Source organism: Taudactylus pleione, unplaced genomic scaffold, assembly GCF_031769625.1.
Source record: "Taudactylus pleione unplaced genomic scaffold, aTauple2 ptg000244l, whole genome shotgun sequence".
Lineage (NCBI taxonomy): Eukaryota > Metazoa > Chordata > Amphibia > Anura > Myobatrachidae > Taudactylus > Taudactylus pleione.
The window spans coordinates 1,847,754-1,867,293 of record NW_028284646.1 but is presented as its reverse complement, the minus strand read 5'-3'; the positions used below and the strand labels follow the sequence as shown (position 1 = coordinate 1,867,293).

Sequence of the window (19,540 nt, the reverse complement as noted above, 5' to 3'; positions counted from 1 at the left end):
TCTTTAGAAGTACAATGCCTTTTCACTTTGCAGTGTTGTACAGTACATATACAAACTGTATGTAAGTTACTAACAAGATTGCTTGTTGGCATTTTGCAAAATTATGTAACAAAGTATAATAAAATAATAAAAGCAGCTTTGCCAAGCAATTAGCAGTAAGTCAAGGGTCTAATTTAGACAGCAGTGTCTATACTATGATTTAATGTATGTAGTCAAAAATGGGAAGGATGACTACTTAAAGCAGCGCTCCCAGGTATAGTAAATACATCACCCTTCCCAGGGCATTATTCACCTGTACCCTGACTGTTAATCTGTATAGCTGTTTTCCTCTGAACCATTTGGCTTTTCTCACAGCTCTGGCTGAAGCCTGAGACTGATGTGGTGTAGTCCGATTGATCTTCACACTCTCATCCCATCATCACCATCATTTAAAAGTGGTGAGCAGCACATCTATCTGGGAGTGCAGTTTTAAATGGAAATATTAATTTGTTTATAAACTTATATTAAACTTATATTATATGTGATCTTCTAGTCCAGTGGTTCCCAAACTTTTTTGAGTCACTGCACCCCAGAGTATCAGAATTTTTTCTACTGCACACTCTCGGCCAAAAGTTTCTTGTTGAAAATTCTGAAAAAAATATTTAAGTAAATTCTGTTTATGGATCCTCCTTTGTTTCAGTTAGGTGGTGGACAGGGTTACTCTTCTAGCCACCAGGTCTGGTTTGCCCATTACATGGACCATAAATAATTTTGATTTGGTCCTGGACCACCAACCCATGGCCTGCACCCAGTTTGGGACCCACTGTTCTAATCATTGCTTTAATTAATCCAGGAAATAAAAAATATTTGTCCATTACATTAAAATACAGGATGTTGAAATGTATGAATTTGCAGTATGCTAACTTAAATGTGATTTATATTTTTTACAGCAATTTTTTCAACTTGTCAAGTTAAGAAAACTTGGTCTTAGTGATAATGAAATTCAACGACTTCCTCCAGAGATAGCAAACTTTATGCAGTTGGTAGAACTTGATGTGTCTCGGAATGGTGAGTCTGAAATCTAATAAACATTTACAGTGTTTTTAATATATAACTAAAGTTTGTTGCTTGCTATAAACCTCACATACATTAAGGGATATATTATAGATTGAACTGCAGTTATGCAATATTTTGCCTGCAAATTAAGTATATGATGGTAGTGTTATCAGCGATCCATTTTTTTGGCAGTGTCAGTATGCGTTTATTCCCTTATAGAAAGTCAGTGGTCCTTAACGCCAGTTCTAAGGGAATCCTAGCAGTGGAGGCAAACTCAATTCAGCAGGAATTGAATAGCGTCGGGAGGGAGCTCCCGGAGTTATTCAGTTCACTGCGATGTTTACACCGACAGGGAGGAGTTAAGTCGGAGTTAAGTGCTGGCCTCGAGGCTGTTAGCGCCACACTAAGCCGGAAACAGCTTTCCGGCCGGCACTTTAGTCTGATTTCTCAGGAGGGTGCGAGAAGGAAATCATTAATCAAACTAAACAGCGCACTGAATTGAATAGCTCTGGGAGTTCCCTCCCGGAGTTATTCAATTCCTGCTGAATTGAATTTCCCCCCAGTGAGTGTTTTCCAGGTCTCCTTACAGAATTGCTAGTAAAAAGTACGAACTGTGGCTCTTTTAAAATGTCAGTAATAAAAACATCTGTTCTCCTGCAGAACATCTGGAAAACATGCACTGTTGCAGTTTCTTGAGGACTGGAGTTGAAAAACATTGTATCAAGTACTGGGGCATTCTAACAAAGCTATGTGCATTACAACTTAGTTTTCTACAGAATAGCTCAGATGAACAGACATTTGCCTTTAGTATAGAGCTCGCTAAAAAAATAAATTCTGCATTCCATACATAACTCAGTGAAATTCATTCTTATGTAATATGTATGGGGCTGTTAACCAAATTGTTTTTCCAACAAAAACTTAAACAAAATAAAAATTGTGAGATACTTTTGTACTTGTTGTGCAAACCACCCTAGATATGAGGGAGTAGGGGTACATTCAACCTGAAGCAAAGTTCACTTGCAATAAAGCGCTTTTATGATAAAATACACAAATACAATTATGTAATAAATATATAATTATAAGAATTGTTATTCTTATTATTATTGTATAATTATTAATCTATTATATTCTTATTATAATTAAATATATATATATATATATATTATACATATATATATATATTATACATATCCTGTAGATCGGCACTCCGTTTATGATGTCCAATAGCCGGGGTGCAGTAATCCAAGCATCAGCAAAGACCGCATAAACCATTTCAACAAACACAGGCAGCACTCCACGGATTTCAGAAAACAAGTCTTGAGAGAAGTTAAATAACTTGCAACGTTTCACATGCTTTATTGCATCTTTCGTCAAGGCATGAACACAATTACAGACAAGCTTACCTTATATAGGGAAACACCATGTGAAATGAACAAACCCACCACCCAAAAAGCCGGAAGTCACAGGGCGCGGCAATACGCGGGACATGTGACGGCGTCAACACTACGCGACACACTGCTAACTAAAGGGAGAACCTCTCTGTAGAATGAACGGCCCGAGAACCCACAGCGCGTCATCAAGACTAGCATGTGACTAAACAAAAACACGTGTAGTGTCACGTGACCCGCGACTGCCCGACCAGGGCTCATATACAAGGACCAATAGTGTGCAAAGACAAACACTAGGTAGAAACCGTAACCAAGACAACAGAATAACACAAGGACATGGGGGCAGAAATAAAATAACAATATACATCAACATGAGGCATATATACAATTAGAACGTTAATCACACGAGTGCATATGTAATTAGATGTCTAAATAATCACTGAGAAGGCACCTTATGATCTCAATGCCACACATTTATACAGCTAGAGATATGAAAAATGTATTAACATAAAAAATGTATAATGATCGATTAAGTACTACTGTATGGTAAAGTATAGGTCAGATAACAAAAAATAGCACGGATACTACATGGGAACATATATCTAACCGGGCTAAGATGTAACCTAACAAAACACATTACATAGAAACATAAACCAAAAAAGATTTATTATAAAACAAAAAAAAGAGCGATCAATAATCTAATTTAGAAGCATGATAAACTGAGGCTTTCATTAAGCCCAAATGGCACAACTGTATTCAAATGATAGATCCACAAGGATTCTCGTTGCAGAAGTATTTTACCGCGATCCCCACCTTTTATTAAAGGTGACACATGATCCACCAATTTGTACCTGAGGGTGGTAAGAGAGTGCCTAGCAGCAACAAAATGATGTGCTACCGGCTGATCACAACTTTTGCCTTCTAGGGCAAGTCTAATGGCCGATCGATGTTGTGCAACCCGCTCTCTAAATGTGCATACGGTCTTGCCTACATAGGCTAACCCGCAGGGACATTTAATGACATATATAACATATCTTGTTGTGCAAGTCATAATATGCTTTATAGGGATCTTGCAACCAGAATGAGGATGTGTAATGTAAGAACCAGCATCAAGGTGTCGACAAGTCACACACCCTACACATTTATAACAACATCCAGCGGGTTTAGAAAGAAAATGCTGTGGTTGAACCATACATTTATCAGTGTCATCATTTCTTACAAACCAGTCCTTAAGATTTCTACCACGCTTGTAACAGTTGATAAGGCGTGTATCTTTAAGAGAAGGAATATTGATATCCGAGTTTATCAAGGGCCAAAATCTTTTGGATACCTTATTAGTAACATTGCTAATTGGAGAAAAAGCAGTTACAAATGGAAAAGGGGAATGTGAGGTTTTAGTTTTTAAACATATACTACGTGGAAAAGATATCCGTGCTATTTGTTGTTATCTGACCTATACTTTACCATACAGTAGTACTTAATCTATCATTATACATTTTTTATGTTAATACATTTATCATATCTCTAGCTGTATAAATGTGTGGCATTGAGATCATAAGGTGCCTTCTCAGTGACTATTTAGACATCTAATTACATATGCACTCGTGTGATTAACGCTCTAATTGTATATATGCCTCATGTTGTTGTATATTGTTATTTTATTTCTGCCCCCATGTCCTTGTGTTATTCTGTTGTCTTGGTTACGGATTCTACCTAGTGTTTGTCTTTGCACACTATTGGTCCTTGTATATGAGCCCTGGTCGGGCAGTCGTGGGTCACATGACACTACACGTGTTTTTGTTTAGTCACATGCTAGTCTTGCTGACGCGCTGTGGGTTCTCGGGCCGTTCATGCTACAGAGAGGTTCTCCCTTTAGTTATCAGTGTGTCGCGTATTGCCGCGCCCTGTGACTTCTGGCTTTTTGGGTGGTGGGTTTGTTCATTTCACATGGTGTTTCCCTATATAAGGTAAGCTTGTCTGTAATTGTGTTCATGCCTTGACGAAAGATGCAATAAATCATCTGAAACGTTGCAAGTTATTTAACTTCTCTCAAGACTTGGTTTTTGAAATCCGTGGAGTGCTGCCTGTGTTTGTTGAAAAAAGAATAAAAAAAAAAAAAAAATATATATATATATATATATATATATATATATGTGAGAGGATGGCAGCACTCAACGACTTGCAGTAATAATCACAAAGATTTTAATCCATGATCCAACGTTTCGGGCTCATGCCCTTCGTCTGGGATACAAACACCACAAAATCCCAGACGAAGGGCATGAACCCGAAACATTGGATCATGGATTAAAATCTTTGTGATTATTACTGCAAGTCGTTGAGTGCTGCCAGCCGTTCTATGAGTTATAAGGGACCTGGTGGTCCATGGAAGGCACCGACGCCATTAACTTTCTGTTCCAGTGCTATACATATACACATTATATATATATATATATATATATATATATATATATATATATATATAGATAGATAGATAGATAGAATGCGCGTAATAATTACAGACTGAAGTAATGATATAATGCCCCACACTGTGCTCACTATTACATGTGTGGCACTATAGTTGCACCAGAGTCCAACTGATTTTCGGACTGCTGCTCCCCCTCTGCAGTATATGTCCTGGAATCTCCTCAGGATGAAATTGATTCTATTGAAAAGAAACAGTGTGGGGGCGCTCTAAGGTGCATTAACGTTTTATTCACAGGTATGCTCTTAAAAGCAACGAAACGCATTAGAGTGGGCTTGACGATGCTACCCGATGATCAGGCTCTCCTGCTGTCCCCGGCGTTCCTCGTGTTCCTGACATGCTGCTGTAGGAGTTTGCCTGGTCATAGTAATTTGTGCCACGTGGTAACCAGCCCACACAGTTAGTGATTTGGAATGAGTCTACCATATAATTTTCTATGTTTTTAAGAGCATACCTGTGAATAAAACGTTAATGCACCATAGAGCGCCCTCACACTGTTTCTTTTCAATAGAATCAATTTCATCCTGAGAAGATTCCAGGACATATACTGCAGAGAGGGAGCAGCAGTCCGAACATCAGTTGGACTCTGGTGCAACTATAGTGCCACACATGTAATAGTGAGCACAGTGTGGGGCATTATATCATTACTTCAGTCTGTAAATTATTAAGTACATTCCATTTAAAATATATATATATATATATATATATATATATGTGTATATGTATAGATGTATAGCACTGGAACAGAAAGTTAATGGCGTCGGTGCCTTCCATGGACCACCAGGTCCCTTATAACTCATAGAAAGGCTGGCAGCACTCAACGACTTGCAGTAATAATCACAAAGATTTTAATCCATGATCCAATGTTTCGGGTTCATGCCCTTCGTCTGGGATTTTGTGGTGTTTGTATCCCAGACGAAGGGCATGTACGGTGATGCCACTTACCTTTACACTGCAATCCCTTGACTTTTTGCACTTCATTGTATTTGCGAGAGCTTTTTTCTAATTGGATCAGAAAGTAGTTAATTTTAAAAGGAGCACTCAATACAAAAAGTATTTTTGTTTTCGGACCGTGTTAAGATTTTACAATGGACTGGAGAGAACTAACCTTTTATCTTTTGGTTCTAATTACAATGTATTTGTAATGGTTTGTGTATCCTATGAAAAGCACATTGTCACTGAAGAAGTGGGAATGAGTACATAGGCTGGCGTGACACTAGCATTTTTGAACATCAGTTTTTCCAGTGAAAACAAGCAATGTTGACAAATTGTCACAAGATTATTTTGTGGCACTTAAGTGCTTTCACAGGCCTTAATGTCTGACAAAGAAAAATGTTTTCTAATGAAAACTGCATGTGTACTACATTTTAGTACAAACAACAACGTATATTTTCTATGTAACTGTGATCCTCTGCTAATCGATGCTGCTGATCACTCAGCACTGTTGCCATTGTCCTGGATCTACAGATGTGTCCTCCCTCATCATTGCTGCAATCGTGCCAAACAGCCCCTCTTTGCGCGCCAGGTACCCTGCTACTCTGCTTGTCCCGGGCGTCTTTTTTTTTTTTTTTTTTCCTTGTCTGTTTTTCAGAAAAAGACGTCTTCAATTAGCCATGATAAGCTGCTTTTCCGTGAAAAACGGCTTATTGTGCGTATTTTTTAACTACTTTGCGCAATCCCATTAGCCGCAACTTTTCACGGGTGCAAATTCTCCATCCCATTTACCACAAAAAGTTTTCACCACCTCCTGAGTAAGTGAAAAGTTGTGCAAAACCCCTATTATTATCATTAATTTTCAGTGCTGGGTTCATAACCACTGGGACACCCTCCTTACTGACTAATTAGGCAAAAAGTTTTTTTTCTTAATTTGGCCAATAATGACATGTTATTTTTGGAGTGAATAAGTACAAAGTGCGGAAAAATGGATTAGTTGATGTGGGACAGGTATATGGGGTGCTATATGAATGGGACAGGTGTTTTTAAGATTGCAGGTGGGTGTTAGAGGCATATTTTGAAGCTTTTTTAAAAAGTGTCTTTAATTTACACAAATATATACTTAGGTATTTTTATGCACCCCCAATTTAAAAAGAAACATGTATTTGGCCAAAAATTACTTTATTTTTATCATATTTTTCTGTTTTAGAAACATGCATATAACAGCCATTTGACACATTTTAAGAACCCCAAATTTTATTAAGGCCACTAATACACTCTTATATTGCTATCCTATATCTGTTTTGCTTTTTTGGGGGGCACAGGCTGATTTCCCCATTTTTACCTATAATTATCATGGGTACTTCTGCGTAAAATTACCGTGCTAATGCCGCACCGCATCTTTTTCAATAGGATTGCATTGAAAAATGCGAATGCGCTTAGCTGTGATAAGCAAAAATAACCTGCGATGGGTGCGATAACTTAACATGTTAAATTATGGACGATAAATATATTGTTCAACGATATATCATTCATATCGTTTAGTGTGTATGCAGTGATAGACCAACGACGCGCGCTCCCACAGGTCGTTAACTATGTCTTTTGTCGTCCGTACATGCAGGACAAGCTAACGATATCGTCAAGAATTGCCTGTTCAGAGGTGTGGCAGGACTTTCACTGAAAGATATCTTTAAAGATATCTGTCAGTGTGTGCACCCAATATCGTTTGTCCTGCACTACAGAAAGTCCAAGGGTAATCTTTTCACCAATATCGTTCATACAGCACATCGTCTAGTACAGTGTTGGCTAACCTTGACACTCCAGCTGTTATGGAACTACATAACCCAGCATGCACTGCTACAGTTTTGCTATTAGGGCATGCTAAAACTGTGGCAGGGCATGCTGGGATATATAGTTCCACAACAGCTGGAGTGTCAAGGTTCGCCAACACTGGTCTAGTGTGTGTGTGAGCCTTTATTTGCAATGCAATTTGACTAGGATGCTCCAAGGAGACGGATTGATTTGATATGAAACACTTGTATATCTGTGTGCAACTGAGTCTTTGCAGTGGACGTGGCTATTTTACATGCCAAGTTCCATTGTGCTTCGTATATAATAGACAAGTGTCGCATTTGAAAGTAAAGTCTACTTGTGCATCCTTTTTGCATTGCATTGCAATTAAGACGCATTTTCAGCAAAAGACGCTCACTCGCGCCAGGCACCTCGCTCCACATGGCGAATTGAGGCTAGATGAGGTAGGACACATCTGTATGCACATCTGTATGTTATGTTTCAAACATTTGACAAGATTTCTAGGCTCTGGCTTTTCAGCACTCAGATTATAATGTAAAGTTTTAAGTATATTACACTATAAACAGTTAGCTATTATTATGTAGTGCATACAAGCAAAATCCAGGAAATTGTAAAACATCGTAAAAAACACACACACATAAATTGCTTTTGAGTAAGAGATTTCTTAGGTGTCTTTTATACTAGAGTAAAACGGAAAAATGAGCAGCATTTGCTAAATAAAATCTTTTGCCTTTGCTATCTGGGATTATGTTTAGCCTGACTTGTTTTGCATTGGTTTTTGAGTCGTGACGCAGTTAGGATTAAGTATTTGTCTTTTGGTTGTACTTGCATTAGTACAGCATATGCTGTAGAACATCTGGCCTCAACCAAGAGAGTTCTATGTTCCAACCTTGTTGTCACATGTGATATTCTCCGACAAATGGACCCTTGTTTAATGGTTAAGGAACACTGTTCCAAATCCTAACAGTCATCTAAGCTTTCAAGGCTTTGGATTGTTCAGGTCATTTCTAATAAAAGCACATCAACTGCCTTAGAAAGTGAATTAATACTCCTTTATATCAATGTGAGAAATGTCACTGAATGCTGAATAATGTATGAGTTCTGTTAAAAAGATTTAATGTTCTGCTGTTTCCAGAATACTTTGGTTCAGAGATGGAATATTGCTGTAAAAAAGTTTTGTTGATCAAAAGAAAATATTGGCACTTTGATTCTCTTACAGAAACCTTTAAGCAGTGTATTTAATGCTTTAGTAAATAGTACAGATGTGCAAATACCACTTTTCTCCAATTTTTTAGCTGGTTTTCATTAAGCAAAACAAAACCAATATTGGATTTATTGCTATGGAATAATGAGTCAGATAAGTATATTTCTTTATAATTTATCACATCAAATTGAAAATGATGTTTAATTTATGTGCATGAATGTTTGCACACACCTTTCCATTACTTTCAAGGGTAAAACCGAAGTCTGTTCTGACAAGTTCCTTCTTATTACGTTCTATGCATAGTACCGTGATATTCAAGTCGCATATCAATGTAATCAGTGGCTGTGGCATTCGTTATTCAGATGAAAAATACGAGAAAAACACTCAGCACAGGCAGAGTCAGACAGAACCTGGCGTGCTGAGAACGGCTGTTTGGCGCGACTGCAGCTTTAGTGTATGAGGGCACATCTGTACATTTAGGTTGGTAATAAAATTGTTTAATTACATTATAAATACAAACATGTCATGCTACATTTAGTTGTAGCCTCATCCCATGTGTCTCTCCAGCCTCAACCCCCTGTCTCTCAAACCTCTTGCTGCCCCATCTGTGTCTCGCTAGCCTCATGCCACTACCAGGGTCTCTCCAGCTTAATGGCATAGGGTGGGCATAGGGGAAGGATGGTCCGCTCTAAGCACTGACATATTTCCTCCCCATATCTGCTCTTTCTTTCAACTTCACTGTCTCTCTCATCGCTGCCCCCTCCCCTCATTCTCTTCTGTCTCATCTCTGACCCTCCTTTCCCCTTCTCACCTTGTCTCTTTCATCTGTCGAAAGACTGGATTGTGGAGGGAGGGGTGGCTGGTTGAGGGAGAGGATAGGGCTGTGTCTAGCAGTAGCCAGTGAAATCTGTCCGGGAAGTATAGAGGCAGGGCCTTCATGCAGCTCTCTAATGCACCTGTGTTAGAGCACTAAGATACTGCATAAAGAAAATGTTGTGTTTTGCAAAAAATTTACATTGCTCTGCAGATAGTCCATTTAATTTTTTTCATTTATTTGGTTTAAAACATCTAGCTAATGTGAACCTGAGATAATACTGTATATTGTAATATTTATAAAAGGATCTTGACATTTTTAGCAGTCCTTTTACCAATTTACCAGTCCTTTTTTATGTCTAATAAATGTAACTATGGTTATCTATGTTACTCTATTTAAGTATGTTAGTGTTCAATTTATTAAACTGCTGTAGTCTATTATTTTTCATGTTGTAAAGTCCTTCAGGGGTTAAATCATGGATAATGGATGGTTAGTTTAATTTGTTTACATATTTTGCAAAGTTCTATCATATAGTTATTTATGCTGTGACCGGGTCCTTATAGCAATCCTGGCTCTTCTTGTGTCATAAAATGGCCACTGTGGGACCTGATATGGGATGGTCGGGGTCGTAGAGGGAGAATGGTGCACAGTGCATCAGAGGAGTGCTTATTGAAAATTAATACAATTGTAGTTTTTTTTTAAATTAAATGTAATGTGCCGTAGCACTCTGCTGCAGCATTGCGAGGGTTAACTCCTAGTGCATTGCATTGAAATACTCTGTGCCTGCCTTGCAGGGACTAGAGGCATTGTGTGTGGAATTAAGCTGGGCACTGGGTGCTAGGCGCTGAGGTAATTGTATATAAAATGCAGTGTTAAATAAAATGTGCTTATATATGTTTTAAGGTATAATATGTATTTTAGAGCACTGAGGCTGAAAGCACTGAGTACCTAATATAAGTTTATATATTTAAATGTTTTATTTAAATAAAGTGCACAGTATCTTTTTTTTCTCTGGTGATCTAGGAGGATTTAGAGGCCTTTTGGGGGCTGTTTGTGCTCTGGCCCCATCCCAGGGAACCAGATAGCTGATAGCCCTGCATGGGAGGTCACCACATCCCTGGGTGTCCCCTGTCTGATAAGTGACCCAGCCAGAAACTAAACTTAATGGGGTATATTTACTAAAGTGAGAGTTTATAAAAGCGAAGATTTTGCCCATAGCAACCATTCAGATTCTAGCTATTATTTTCTAGAAGGTGCTAGTTAAATGTTAAGTAGAAATGGACAACATCTCCACTTTTAAAATCTCTCTCACTTTAGTAAATATACCCCAAGGTCTTTCCATGCAGGCTTTGGAGTCTGGAAGATCTCGCTAGACGCAGGGGGAGCTAAGGACTCCAGAAAGCTACCAGCTAAATTGGAGCACTAAGGGCTCCTAAAGTAGTAGCAGCAAGGACTATTGCCCCAGGGTCTGGAGCAGAATCCCTGGAAGTAAGTTTTGGGGGAAATCCCTGCCAGTTCCAGACTTCAAGGCACCTGGAGAGTGGCCAATGACTGCTCTTGCAGACACATTCCCCTCTATTCATTAGAAATAATGCTGAACTTCTCCAGCTGAGTGCATGTGAACAGTGCATGCACACAGCTGGATTAGTTAAAGGGACAGCAGCTGGTTTAACCCATGCTATTCTGTACCCAGAAGTAATTGTTCCTGGTACCAGTGATTAAAAGCTTGGAGGAATAAGTGGGGGCAACAAGTTAATCACTCAAAATGCAGTTGGAAGAAACAGTAACAGGCAGCTACTGACAATGAAAGGGGATCCCTTTACCTCAGTAATGTCAAAGTAAGCCCACTCAGGCTTCTCAAGGAAGGATAACCTCTACACAAATCTCTACCACTTGGCAGAGTAAGGTTATCCGGTCACTGATGTGCTGAAAATTAAACAAATTGCCTTGGATAACACCTAAAAATGAGAATGATACAATTCAACTTTTCTCTCCACTTTTTAACTTTTTTCTTTTGTACTAATTCCTGAAAAAGTAGCCATAAACAATTAGTTATATAGTAGGATCCAGTTCTGTGATTACAAATTTGTTACATTTGAATTTAAGTATTTTGTACAACCTCCCTGGAATTATATTACATATTGATTTTTCATTGACACAGTATATATTGTTGATTTGAACATTTTTATTATTCTTGAAAAATACTTCATATCAATATTTGCTGAAATTATCAGTTTTAATGAACAGCACATTTTTTAGGTAAAATAATTACCATTGATGAACACTGCATAATTGTTTTACTCTGAAGTCCAGCTCATCCAGTTTGTTTAAAACATTTTTTATGATGCCTAGACTAATGTGTTTTTAGTGTGGGAAAGAATGTAAATAATTACTGATGCGGCAGTTTAATGATGGATTAATCATTGACTAATTAAAGGCTATAGCATTGGTTTACAAATACTTTAAGGATTGGAGTATGTAACTGGGGCCAAATAAAGGTTTGACAGGAATATTACTTGTGTAGTAATGGTGTTATGTATGTTAAAGATTTATAATTGTTAGGTTTTTTTTGTAATAAAACATTAATACGTTGATGATGATGATGATAAATATTTTCATTCCATAATTTATTTTATATTATGTCACGTGTGTTACTCTTGCAAACCAACACTTTTTTTAATGCGACTTACCTGGTATTTTAAGTCTATTTGTGAATATGTCCTCATACTGTACACCAGGGGTTCCCTACCACGGTCCTCAAGGCACACTAGTAGGGCCCATACACCTACACGATCAGCTTCCGATCCGTTTTACATCCGATTACCCTGCAGTTCCGTCGGCACGTTTTTGTTTTTTTTGTCTTTGCACAGGATCAGTCGTATGATCGATCCTGTGCCTCACGCGCTCATTAGGGAATAGGGACAAACAGCCATCGAAATGCCTGTATTGCCACACGATGGATCGCATGAAGAAAAAGCCATGTTCTGAACACGATACGATAGAACATATGTGCTGCACATATGATCATAAGAGACGATTGAAGGACCCACGGGAGCGCGCATTGGATGAAAAAATGCACGATTGCCACAAGACTGAACGTACGTTGAGTTGAAAATCGTGTGATCGTCTAGAAATCGCTTAGGTGTATGGGGGCCTTTAAAGTCCAAGGTTTTAAGGATAGCCACAGGTGACTTAATTAGTACCTCAGTTAGTTTGATTTAACATCTGTGCTCAAGCATGGATATCACTAAAACCAGGACTGTTAGTGTGCCTTGAGGACCGAGGTTGGGAATGACTGCTGTACACTATTGCTGCAGTTGCGCCACACAGCCGATCTTGGCGCTCCAGGTTTCGTGCTACTCAGCTTGCGCTCAACATCTTTTTCACCTGAAAATCTGTATAATTCACAATAAGATGTGACTAACGGCTTCACGAGACTGCACTGATTAATTTGATATGTGGAACTTGTAATTCTGTGTGAGAGAGTCTGAATATGTATACACATATATTATTGTGCCCAGCAATGCATGCTGAGACACATTGATATATACTGAGACACAGTAGAGTAGAGTACATGGCAGGTTAGTTCAGAAGACAGTAGAAGGACACTGAACAGATGCAGACAAGAGTTCAGTAGTCTGCTTAGATCCAATACATAGAATACCACATTCCTCAGGAACAGCAAGGGCAGGAGCTCACCCAGGTAAAACCTAACATCAGCAGGACAGTGAGTGTACTGAATGCATTTATGTGGGTAACAACTAGTCACCTGCTGAAATTAGATCATGTGAACAACTGCAAGAACACAGTGTTGATTAATGCAGCTGGGAACTAGCAGCCCTGAGAGCTGTCAGTCAGCTCAAGTGCTGCTCAATGCTGAGCCAGAGTGGAAAGCAGTTGCTTAGCAACCTCAGCACACCCAATCCCGCTAAAAACAGGCAGATCAGACACAAGTGTAAAGGTGCCCATACACTGTGCGATTTGCATACGATGCAATCGCCCTTGAATGTTCTCCAGCAGCTGAGGTGAACTATGATGTTCACCTAGTCTATCGTGCACGATCTAATTTTCATAATCATTAGATTGAGTGCGATATGACACAGATGCATGTAGCATGGACCAGGGAGACTATGCTACATGCATCCGCGTCATTGACACAAGCACGGACGGTATCAGTGAGACCCCTCTGTGCTGCTGTGTATTTCAATCACACAGATGCACAAACGGACCAGGAGATCTGTGCTACATGCATCTATGTCATTGACACAAGCACGGACGGGATCAGTGAGACCCCTCTGTGCTGCTGTGTATTTCAATGACACAGATGCACAAACGGACCAGGAGATCTGTGCTACATGCATCTGCGTCATTGACACAGAGCATGTACGAGTCAGGGAGACCCGTCTGTGCTGCTGCGGTAAAAAAAAAAAAAAAACCTGTGTAAAAAAAGAAAACTAATGGCGTGCCCCCCAAAAGAGCAACCAGCCCCGGGCTTGTAGTGACCCACTGCTGGTTGTGCTTAAATACAGGGGACACACGACGTAGGGGGTCCCTCTGTATTTAAGCGCAACCAGCACCGGGCTAGTCAGAACCAGCCCTGGTTGCCAAAATACGTGGGACAAACAACGTAGGGATCCCCCGTACTTTGCGCAACCAGCACTGGGCTCTGAACTGGTTCTGGAAATACAGGGGGAAAAAAAATGAGTAGAGTCCCCCTGTATAATCCAGAACCAGCACCAGACTTTTTCTAACGGGGAGCTAATGCCACAGCCAGGGGAGCCTTTTCACCAGGCCCCCCAGCCGAAGCATTAACCGTGACCGCTAGTCAGCCCAGGCCGGGAATCCCTGGGCAGCTGGGGACCCCCCCCAATACATCGGTCACCCTCTCCAGGGCACCCCAGGCCTAGATAGCCCGGGCGGTGAGTCCCAGGTTGATGGTGTAGTGCATTTGATAAAAGTAAAAATATAATCTTTTGCTGTGGAACTACAGATGCCAGCAAACCTCCACCATACTTGGAGAACTATAAGTACCAGCATGCGGGGCATTACGGGATCACTGGTACCTGTAGGTCCACAGCAAAAGCAATATTAAAATAAACACAGGACACACACTGTACAAAGTATGTTTATTAAACATACATGCGCACACACACGTACACATACTCTCCTATGTAGCCCATCGGTCCCCTTCTCCAGTAGAATCCATAGGGTACCTGGAAAAAAATAATAATATCCATACTCACCTTCTCCTATGCGAAGTTCGGGTCCTCTTCAATGGTGGGAACAGTTTATTGGCTGAGAGGCGGAAGGCTCGCCTCTTTCAGCCTATGAGCGCTTAGCGGCGGGGTTTCCATAGTGATACCCCGTCGCTGAGCTCTCCTTCGGGAAGTACCGTCCTTACAGGATGGTACTAAAGTCAGTGGCTCGCGTATTTCCGAGTTTTTGTTTTGCCAAGATCCCATGGGATGCCAACTTTGGAACGAAGAGAACCCGAACTTCGCATAGGAGACGGTGAGTATGGAGATAGATAGATATATATATATATATATCTCTCTATGTGTATGTATGTGTGTGTGTATATATGTGTGTATATATATATATATATATATATATATATATATATATATATAATATATTTTTTTTTTTTTACATGTACTCTATGGACTTTCTACATGGAGAAGAGCACAAATGGCTACAGGGATACATAGGTGAGTATGTGTACACGTGTGTGTGTGTGTGTGTGTGTGTGTGTGGATGTACTGTATGTTTAATAAACTTTTTATGGTGTGTGTCCTGTTTTTATTTTAATATTTGCTGTGGAACTACAGGTACCAGTGGGCCCGTAATGCCCCACATGCTGGTACTTGTGGTACTCCAAGTACCAGCATGCGGGGGAGGTTTGCTGGGATCTGTAGTTCCACAGCAAAAGACAATATTTTGATTTTAATAAAATGCTCTACACTACACTATCAACCCTGCTCCCACCACCCGAAGGGGTGCCGGGGCTAGCCCCGGGCTATCAGCCTTGGCCCTGGGGTGTCCTGGAGAGTGCATCCCCTTTATTGGGGGGGGTCCCCAGCTCCTCAGGGATCCCCGGCCTGGACTGACTAGCAGTCAGGGTTAATGCTTCGTCTGGGGGGCCCGGCGAAAGGGCTCCCCTGGCTGTGACATTAGCCCCCACTAGAAAAAGTCCCGGGCTGGTTCTACAAATTTTTTCTCCCTGTATTTCCAGATCCAGGACTGGATCAGAGCCCAGTGCTGGTTGCGCAAAGTACAGGGGGACCCCTACTTTGTTTGTCCCCCATAGTTTGGTAACTAGGGCTGGTTCCGCCTAGCCCGGTGCTGGTTGTTCTTAAGTACAGGGGACCCATACGTCGTTTGTCCGCTGTATTAAAGCTCAACCAGCACTGGGTCACTAAATGCCCGCGGCTGGTTGCTCTTTTTGAGGGTGGGGCACGACATTTTTTTTTTTTTACCGCTGCAGCACAGATGGATCTCTCGGACCCATCCGTGCTCTGTCAATGACACAGATGCAAGTAGCACAGATCTCCTGGTCCATGTGTGCATCTGTCTCATTGAAATACACAGCAGCACAGATGGGTCCCACTGACCCGTCCATGCTTCTATGTCAATGACACAGATGCATGTAGCACGGATCTCCCTGGTCCGTGCTACATGCATCGCTATCGTGCATGATGTGCACAAACGCCGTACAATGTTTGTCACATCGTTCACAATAGGTCGAAATCTTACTGCAGGTTTAGTTGATCAACGATGCCGATAAACGACACCGAGCACGCGCATCGTAATTGTACTGGAATACACCACTTTTTACACGATTGGTTGTTATGAATGATCGAAAATGGCCAAATCGTGTAAAAAAATAAATAAATAAAAAAAATCTCAACGTGTATGGACACCTAAACACATACCCCTTTTACACTAAATTAATATTCCAAACCGGGTCAGACCTGGGACATACCCTTTTCAGACCGCAGCGCCAAGCCTGGTTATCCCCTGGTCGGTGCCTTTCGCACTGCACATGGGTGCTGTGGAACTGGACTGTTGGCGCTTGGAGATTACATAATTTCCAAGTGCTGGAAAATCCGAACTCTCCATGCTGCACACTGGACCCGGGTCGGAAGACCCGTTTTAACTGTTTACACTGTAGGGTTACACGGGTCATTGTCGTGTAAAACCCTGCAAGCTACCTGGGTTGGATTGCCGGTTCACTCAACCAGGGAGTCCAACCCTGGCCTCTTTTATACCTGAAGCAACCCTGTAATAACCTGGGTGTTAGCTGTTAGTCTGAAAGATTTATAAAGATAGCCAGGTGAAGTACCTGTCAAACTGATCCTAGGGAGAACACTGGGCTTTATTGGTTTTAATCAAATATGGAGGTTTTTACATATTTGCCCACCACACTTGTTGCTTGCGCCATTTATTAGTGAAGGTAGAAAAAATTGCTTAGGGTATTAATGCATGAATAAGTGTGCTGCACAATGTGACCACTCCCTCACACAGGTTTTGTACGGGATGCCGGCGGTCAGAATCTCGACTGGATCACAATCCCGACAGATGGAGGTAAGTATATTCCCCTAACCCTCCCCCCCCAGTAGCCTAACTGCTTGTAATGTAGGCTCATCTCATTGTCAAATGTTTGACAGTCCTGGCTTTCTCTCATCAGTGGTGGACATACTGTAGGTAAAAGAAAAAACTGCATCTAGCATAGGTATCATTCACAATATGCAAAATAAAATGGGCATAAAAAGTACACTTAAGCAGTTATACATAGCCTCCTACCAGATAAGTTATAGAGTTATGGTAGACTTACCTAGATAACTCCTTTTCTTCAAGGTCCATAGGGTCCACAGGGATACCCAGGGGATATATTATGGTTGGAATACCAGGCACCAAATAGTTAAAGCTTTGGCTCCCAGAATGCCCCGGATCCTCCATATATACCCAGCCCCTAGCCATAGGACTTCTGTTTAGTTAACAAGCCTAAAGGCAGGAGAAGGAAAAACAATCATACACCAGAAATACACTTACAGAATATGAGGGAATCTGTGATCGAAAGAGAATCACCCAGTGAAGCCAGGTGCCAAAGGGTGGGCACCCTGTGGATCCTATGGACCTCAAAGAAAAGGCGTTATCTAGGTAAGACTACCATAACTCTAAATTTCTTCTTCAGGGTCCATAGGGATCCGCAGGGATACCATGGGGATGTCCTAAAGCAGTACCCTCAGGGTGGGGGACGCTCCTGAGCAGAAAGGAGAACTTGTCGTCCAAAGAAAGCATTCTAGAGGCAAAAGTATCAAAGGCATAAAACCTAAGAAAAGTGACAGAAGACCATGTGGCAGCCTTGCACAGTTGTTAAGCAGAGGCACCACGACTGAATGTCCACGATGGCCCTACAGACCCAGTAGAATGTGCTGTCACTGTGCTTGGGACAGGAAGATCAGCCTGTGTTTACACCTGAGAGAGAGTCATGTGTAGCCATCTTGCCAGAGTCTGCTTATTAGCTGGCCATCCTCGTTTGTTTTATATGGTTTTCACAAAGTGAGAATCTGATTTTCTAACAGTTTGTACGCTCCACATGAATATGGAGAGCACGAACTATGTCCAGGGAGGCTTCACATACAGAAAGGTCTGCAGCCTGAAAAGCTGGAACAACAATTTCTTCATTTATATGAAATGGGACACTACCTTAGAAAGGTAACCCTCCCTTGTACGAAGAACAGCTTTATCCTGGTGAAAAGTCAAAAATGGGGAGCGACAAGAGAGTGCTGCCAAATCCGGGACTCTGCAAGCAGAAAAGATATTAAAAAGAAAAATTGTCTTTGCTGTCAACCACTTCAAATCTACATAGTCTAAAGGTTCAAATGGGGAAGCTTGTAACCCCTTAAGAACCAAAGACAAATGCCACATTGCTATCGGTGGAACAAAAGGAGGGTAAACTCGCAGAACTCCTTGGAAAAAAATTCTAACATCTGATAATGAGTAATCTTTTTCTGGAACCAGACTGACAATGCAGAAACCTGCACTCTCAAAGTGGCCAGGCAGAGACCATTGCCTAACCCTACCTGCAGAAAAGCCAGTATCCTGGTAATCCTGAACACCGTAGGATCATATTCCTTTTGAGAACACCATTGAGCAAAACAATGCCAAATTCTGTAATGGATGTGGGCAGAAGCAGGCTTCCATGCTCTAAGCATCATATGAATTACAGAACTGAAAAATCCCATCGCTTTTGAGATGGAAGATTCAAGAGCCACGCCATCAAAGTTAGACTGGGCAAATCCAAATGTCAGTAGGGATTTTGCGTTGGCAGATCTTGCCACAGGATGTCTGTGAACCAAAGACGTCTGGGCCAAGCTGGAGCCACCAGTCTTACTGTTCCGCCTTCCTGCTTGAATTTTCCTGAACTCTTGGGAGCAGGGAAATTGGAGGAAAGAGATATGCCGACTTGAAGTCCCATCTTACGGCCAGTGCGTCCATTAAGGCTGCTGAAGGGTTTCTGGACCTGGCCCTGTACCTGGGGACCTTGTGGTTGTGGTGTGACGTCATGAGATCTCTCTCTGGTAGACCCCATTTGTTTACCAGGAGCTGAAACACTCCCAGATGGAGAGACCACTCTACGACGTGTATGTCCTGGCTACTTAGGAAGTCTGTTTCCCAATTTAGCACTCCCGGTATTAATATTGCCAAAATGGCTGGAAGATGATGTTCTGCCCAAATCAGAACCTTTGTCACTTCTTCCTTGTCTGCATACCTTCTTGTGCCCCCCTGATGATTGAGGTAGGCCACTGTAGTCGCATTGTTGGACTGGATCTGGACCGGCCTGCCATGTAGCAGGTTCTGTGCCTTGA

The 19,540-nt window shown here is 41.1% G+C and overlaps 1 protein-coding gene across 1 annotated transcript in view; it reads left to right on the top strand.

Moving 5' to 3' along the window:
* The window catches only part of LRRC1 (leucine rich repeat containing 1), a 197,550-nt gene that overhangs the window by 69,362 nt on the left and 108,648 nt on the right, over positions 1–19,540 (top strand). The window contains exon 2 of the mRNA XM_088479671.1: positions 930–1,047. Coding sequence (XP_088335797.1) covers positions 930–1,047 — 118 coding nt within the window. The remainder of the gene's footprint in view (positions 1–929; positions 1,048–19,540) is intronic.